Genomic DNA, 7,627 nt, shown 5'->3' with positions numbered 1-7,627 from the left:
GACAATTTGAACTTTAAAAATATAAAAAATAATTATTATAACTTGTTGTAACTTGATTCTCTTCGTATAACAAAATGCATAAATAGCAATCACAATGAACATTAAAATTTATAAAATCGTGAATTTATGGTCCACGTTAGCAATAAGTTCACGGAACTGCCATTGATATATCAAATCACAAGGTGCTCCCCTTGCTATAACATTAGTTTAAACAACTCATGTTACATCATATTATATATGCAAATGCAATGGCGACAAAAACCAACAACCATTTGACCCTCAGATCCCTCACAAACCCCCACCTTTACCAGCAAATGAAATTTTTCTAATCAGTACGCATCAGCAAGCTATTTCCAATTAATTTAATATGAGACTAGTATAAAAATAGACCGTTGAAATGCAATCCGCAGACATGGAAGATGTTTCTGGAACTCTTTCCAATATTTTATTGACAAGAAGAATTGACAAATCATCCTACCTTTCAAATAACTGTACAACATAGTTTCAAAGGTAAAGTTGACAAGAAAAGTGATAAATTATGGACATGTTAAATAAATTGCATGAATGAATGAATGAATGAAATGGCATATGCATTTCCATTCACTGAACAAGAAGAACCCCTTACAAGTAAATAACGAAAACGAAATTATTTAAGACAGAGAGAGAAAGCGAGATCTTAGAATGAGGGGAACTTGGCGCACCGCTGGGACAGATACACCGTGCACCCATCCTTCGGCACAATCGTCGGCACGTACAATATCTCGTCACGGCCGTCTGTGTTCTCGCGCTTGAAATCAATCAACGACACAAACAACGCGATGAACAGCACCAGATGGTTGATTGCATATCTCTGTCCCACACACTGGTGAGCCCCGGCACCAAAAGCAAGGTAAAATCGCTTGTACACACGGTCCTCCTGCCGGTCTTCAGAGAACCGGTCCGGGTCAAACCGGTCTGGGTCAGGGAAACCCTGGAAGGATGACTCGTATAGTGAAGGAAACACAATGGTACCTTTTGGGATGGTGTACCAGTCAGTAAGCTGGAATGGCTCCCCAGCTATGTGTGGTACCAGTGTGGCTGGTGGCCGGTACCGTACAACCTCACGTGCAACAGCCTCAGTGTACCTCATCTGGCGTAACTTCTCAGCTGATATGGGTTCCCCCGATTCAGGTGACCATAGAGCGGACACCTCTGCACGTACCTTTTGAAGAACATCTGGATGCGACTCAAGTAATGACACAGCCCAACAAAGTGATGAAGTAGATGCATCCTGAGCAGCAAACAAGAAATCGAATAAATGGCCACCGATCTCTTCATCAGCTGTATGAACCGGCATTGGTTTTCCTGCCATTTCTGCCTCTGTGATCTCCCGTAGAGTATTTTGCATCCAAAAGTCGATTAGACAACTCGGTTCTTCTCCTAACTGCATGCGGCTCTTGCTTCCCTTGGTACATCCCGCCAAAGTGTGCACCAGACGGGACACCGCAAACCGGGCTTTCCTAAAGGAAAAACCGGGTAGATCGAAAGGGAGTGACATGAGACCCACATTGAACAAGTTATAGTCTTTGTTGAACTTCTCCCTGGCTTCGTGAGAGAGGTACGACCCCGCAAAAACAGTCTGAGAGGTCTCAAGGTTCATATCCCGGCATGGAATCCGGAGCGAAATTGGCTTGCTTCCATTGGATATTTCGACCCATTTCTTCAAGTGAGAGAGGATGACTCTCTGCTGGATTGCAGTGTAGGTGGCCAAGGCCTTGAGGGTAAAGTTCGGTGCGATTCGGGCCCGCAAATCCTTGTGTGGTTGATCAAACATGTATATCAGATTGTGCTCGCCAAACAGCTTCTTGCCAAATGGGTGGCCGATGAGGTGGAAGGCATCGGGTCTCACATTGGCAAAGATTTTGTGCGAGAGCTCAGTGGAACGAATGAAGAGGATGAACCGACCCATGAGGAAGTCAGCCGAGAATCCAAGGCCCGACGACTCAGCCCGTTCGGCTTGCCGGGCCCAGAACCGGGTTGGGTCGAGTAGCATGGAGATGGAACTGCCAAGAAACGGCACGATGATGTGGGGCCCTGACAGTGGACCCTTCTTCTTCAAATAGGAAAGCTGTTCCTTGAGGAAAAGAAACACAACCAAACCGGCTATATATGGACTGATTGAGGCCAGGGTTTGACGAAGGGTTGCTCCATCCAAAGCCCAGCTTAACACCTCCATCTCAATTTCACAACTCTTCTCCCTCTTCCTCTCAAGACTGTTGTTTGCCTGATCCTCCACAGTAGTTGGGAAAGGTGGCGTGGAGTTTCTGAAATCTACAACCCTAATTGAAGTGGGTTTTAAACTTTTAATTGCTTACTATGATATATATGGGAAAAATTGAAACAGAAAAACACAAAAGTGTTTGATCTGGAATTTGGAAAATGGGTTTTCTGGAAGCAAGGTGGCGTTTCAAATGCTCTTCTCAGGTTCTGACTTTTCCAAAGGTCAATGTTCTCAAAAGAGCAGCTATTTGCCTAGCTGGCATCTAACAAGAGGCGGGGGCAGCGCAAGAAAGAGAGAAAAGGTTACTTTTCAACCGAAAAGGATAGAGAGAGAGAGAGAGAGAGAGAGAGAGGGTGTTGGAGAGATGAGAATGGAAAGATAAGAGAGACCGTGGGATTGTGATCAGCTAGTTTGTCGGTGTAGAAATCCTAATCAGGGGGACGGATGGGGAATGCCAATTTGCCAATTTCAAGGGTTTTGTCATATATAGTTTTTGTGTAGCAAGTAATTGCATTTCATTTTACTTTTAAGAACTCTGGAAAGTTTTGGTTTTAAGAATTCAATAATGAGTATGGTTAGTATAATATTAGTGTCATTTTAGTCTATATAATATGAATTTCAAAATCCATTTAGAATTGACTTTAAACAGTGAATTCAAATCATTCAAAATTGATATACTTCCTTACTTTGTGTTTACATGCAAAATTTATAATTTTTCAAATTTATTTAGTATTAAGTCAAGCAGTCAGGGACTTTTTAAGTTAATTTTAATGCATTCATTTTTCAACATTTTTGACTGCTTGACTTGATACTAAAATAACTCGAAAAAATATTTTTTTTGTATGTAAACACATCACTCATACATTAGATCGGTTTGAACAGTTTGAATTTGTCATTTAAAGTCTATCTAATAAATTTTGGAGTTGGTGTCATATAATACCGGTGTCATACTAACCGAACTCTTTAATAATTTCAGTTTTGGTGACAATGTACATCTAACTACTAGTGATAGCGTTAAATACTTAAATCCTCAAACAAAAGGTTATTATTGCGTATTAACTGGAATATATAGTCTTTTTAGTAGAATAAAAGTTATTGTTCGAGTATCCTTTTGTTGGTATAATTTGTTATTTTGTAGTTCAGTAGGTTTTATTTTAGATAAACTTGCCGATTTATTGCTTCCATTAAAGTGTTAATTAATTTAATTTGTTAAATAAATTATGCCTTTAAACATGTTTGAACAATATATTTCAAAATAGAAAAAGATGGACACAAGTCTAATTGAAAAGTTCATTTTTTTTTTATAGATGTTTAACCTAAAAGTGCACACCTAGTAAATTTATTGTCTAGTACTAAAGGAGGTAAAAAATTTAAAATTATTCATCTGTTTAGTTCAACAATGAAAAGGAAGATGAAATTCTTATTATATTGAATGAGATTGAATTAAAAAAAAATCAAAGACAAAGTAAAAAATTATGCTTTAATTCGCTTTTATGTTCTTTCAGATTAGTTATTATAAAATAAAAAAATAAATAAGTTGCTAAGAAAGTATTTTATTATAAGCCAAGATATTAGATTGAGAAAATAAAAGAAAAATTGCATGCATATAAAATCAAGAATACTAATGTGCAAATGCATTGCACATAACGTTACAAAGGAAGGACCGCAGAAGTTATTTTAGAAAGGGTCATGTGAAAACAGACAGCTGGAAATTGTTTGGATATACTCTGCCAACACGTGGGAATGGGATCTCTTTCCTGTAATTGGCCAGGTCTGCCGCACAAAGCATGACAAATCAGCAGAAAAGAGCATCCAAATTACATTAAATAAAGTTATTTGTTCAACCTTTGTACAAAACAAGCTTAACTCCTGGTTACATTAGGAAGCAGATCATCTGCCTCCGGGTGCAGGAAAATCCTGTCCCCTCAGTCACTGCGGAGTGGAGCCGGATTTAGAGTTTTGAGGTTTAGGATTTAGGAATCACCCTGGTTTATTTTTTAATACTCCAGTTTATTTCTTAATCAATTGCTTTAAATACTTTGTTTATTTCTAAATATCTTAGTTTATTTATTAATACTCCGGTTTATTTCTTAATATACTTCGGTTTATTATAAATCAATTGTTTTAAATAAAAAAAATTAATATATTTCGGTTTGAACCGAACAAACCGAAATAAAACTTCGGTTCGGTTCGGTTCGGTTTTATTTTTAAAACCGAATTATAACTTTGGTTTGCCAAGTTCGGTTCGGTTTCAACCGAACCGAACCGATGAACACCCCTAGCCAAGCACTGCTCTTCTTTTCTATATATATCATTGGGCAATTTTGTAAATGTTTCTAATATTGGGCAATCATGTAGGCTATGCCGCTACAATGCGGCGTAAAATATACCGCTAGGAAATGCAATTATCCCTAGCCACTTATTTTTCTGAAACTTTTTTTTTCATCATTTTCAAAAAATATATATTTAAATGACAACTTAGTAACTTGCCACCTTATCTTAAAAAAAAAATCATTCAACTATATTTTCTAAAAAAAAATTTATATTTACCAGACTGCAATTTGAAACCACGACATCAGCAGAATACTGAGTGCATTAGGTGGTACTGCAATTTAATATCAGAAGTGTATTTAATATTATGCTGAGTGCATTAAATGGTACTGCAATAACAGTACGATTGTACCGCAGTTTGAAACTGCGTAAATATGATTTTTTTTAAATGGTAATAAAAAAAAGAATAATTATTTCAATCTCCACACTCCAGTACCCGCATTGTACTCCAATCTCTTAAACAGATTTTAACTTCCCATTATCTAACTTAACTAATTAGTTTAATTAATTTTATTCACAACACTGTGATCTTCCAAATTTAATTAAATTCATGGGTATAAATACTTGAAAGATAATAAAGAGTTAGGCTACTATGACATTGGTGTTATTTGAAATTAAATAACACCAACTTTTAAACCCTTAGATCTGCCTTGAGATTCGTACAAAATAAAGTGCTTGAACAGTAAAAGCGGATATTACGAATCTCAAGGCAGATCTAAGGATTTAAAAGTTGGTGTTATTTAATTTCAAATAACACCAATGTCATAGTAGCCTAGCCCGATAATAAATTAATACTTGCAAATTAAAGATATTAATATTTGCATGTCTAACTTGATATAACTATATAGATGGACCACTCAAACTACATGGGAGAAGAATCATACACGTTTTTAGAGATGGATTTTTTTTTTCAATATCTTCCACATTTCTCACGTTCTATGAGGAATTTTGCGAATCTAAAACCATGAACGTATTCTACGCAATTTTATCTTTCAAATGAGAATCATAATGACGTACTTTCGGATTCATCGTCACACAAGTATTTATACCTCATTGTGCAAGTATTTATACCTCATCGTGCAAGTATTTATACCTATACTTGTAAGTATTTTATCCCTAATCGTGGACCCCACATCTCCGCATCACATTTCCCTAATCGTCCCTGCGTCAACCTTTCTCTAACAAAAATAGTTGACCACATAGGTATAAATACTTGTAATACTTGATATTAATACTTTTAAATGTCAGCAGTGTCATATGTGAAAAATACTAGGTATAAATACTTAAATGACGAGGTATAAATACTTGTGTGATGACGAGCTCGAAAGTATATCATCATGGATCTCATTTGAAATATAAAATTGCGTAGAAGACGTTCGTGGTTTTAGATTCGCAAAATTCCTTATAGATCATGAGAAATGTGGATGAAATTGAACAAATAAAATTGGGAGGATAATGGGGAGATGAGAGTGCGGGTACCCATATCATGTCCCTAAAAAAAATTAGGCATATTTTTTCTATGATTATTAAACTCAACTGCTAACTACTAAAAAAAAAAGTTGCTAACTACTGCAAATTCTTTTTAATTCAAGTGATTTCTATTATCACTTGTTGTCCTCAAGTTGCCAAATGCTAACAAAAGGATTATGTCAGAATGAAATTTATTAATGTACCAGCTTTTTTATTACCAGTTGTTGTTCTTTCTTTGGTCCCTCTATTATGTATGTTATTATATACAGCAAATTGCAGTTACTAATGGCAAATATATTAGTTTTGTTACCAAGTATCAAATAGCAAATTCATAAATGAATTCTATCATTCGAGTGTGTTCAAGTGACACTCTCAACATGTTAATTAATGTGTACATATATTTCTCCTTGTTCAAATTGCATCCAACCAGTACATATACCCCATATACAAAACATTAGTTTTCTCTCTCTTATTTTATAATATTTTTATTAATAAAAAAATTCTCTGTTTTCTTTTTGTCAGATAACGACCGTAGGTAACAAAAAAGGGCATTTTTTTATTAATAAAAAATATTTGCTCTGTATAAAGGCCTTTCCCAGTACAGGGGCCAAATCATGAATAGTCAGAAAACAAGCATATGATTTTGATATATTTCATAAATTATTAGAAAATTATTTCAGCAGTGATGTGTGTTACATAGCAAAATTTTGGCAGGTTTCTACGCCAAATTGGATGATTTGAACTGCTCTAATTTCTGAATCAATTGCGGCAACTTTTAATAATTTAATCAATACAAGAAAATTTCAAGTAGGCTACAAGTAGGGTTGAAAACGGATCAGATAGTGGTAAAAATGTATACGAATACGAATACGGATTGGATATCAGATTATATATATAAATATTTTTATAATATTTATAGAGTAGAACTAGGGTGTTCTTAAGCTCACCAAAGTTTTGGTGAGCTTAACTCTAAAACTCATCAAATCGATTTCAAATAACTAATCCGAACCGTTGAAACCCGCTTACCTTACGTGTGATGCATCTACATTTGAAATTTTTAAATATTCAAATTAATTTATTATAAAGCCAAGCGGTCAAAATTAGAAGGTTAATAAATTAATTTTAGTGCATTCATTTTTTGAACTTTTTTGACCGCTTGACTTTATACTTAATTAATTCGAATGTTTAAAAATTTCACATGTAGATGCATCACACGTAAGGTAAGCGGGTTTCAACGGTTCGGATTAGTTATTTGAAATCGATTTGATGAGTTTTAGAGTTAAGCTCACCAAAACTTTGGTGAGCTTAAGAACACCCTAGTTCTACTCTATATTTATATATCTACTATTTGAATACGGATAATTAAAATTCAAAATTATATCCATACTATTATTTGCACGAATATTCAAATATCGGATATCCGTATCTAATTTTTGAATACGGATCTGGATTCAGTCTTATTATTCAATTCAACTGTTAACTACTACAAATTGTTTTTAATTTCTGTATTTCTTATTATCACTTGTTGTACTCAAGTTGCAAAATGTTAACAAATGGATTATGTCA

The 7,627-nt window shown here is 35.0% G+C and overlaps 1 protein-coding gene across 1 annotated transcript; it reads right to left on the bottom strand.

Moving 5' to 3' along the window:
* Nucleotides 1-409: 409 nt before the first annotated feature.
* On the bottom strand, nucleotides 410-2,601 carry LOC144547019 (cytochrome P450 710A11-like). The gene has a single exon (XM_078295621.1). The coding sequence runs from the start codon at nucleotides 2,213-2,215 to the stop codon at nucleotides 677-679; it is 1,539 nt and encodes a 512-aa protein (XP_078151747.1). The 5' UTR covers nucleotides 2,216-2,601; the 3' UTR covers nucleotides 410-676.
* Nucleotides 2,602-7,627: the final 5,026 nt, after the last annotated feature.

This window comes from Carex rostrata, chromosome 30, assembly GCF_964058835.1.
Source record: "Carex rostrata chromosome 30, lpCarRost1.2, whole genome shotgun sequence".
Taxonomy (NCBI): Eukaryota; Viridiplantae; Streptophyta; class Magnoliopsida; order Poales; family Cyperaceae; genus Carex; species Carex rostrata.
Note: the sequence above shows the minus strand (reverse complement) of the source record. Positions and strands in the feature narration are given on the sequence as shown.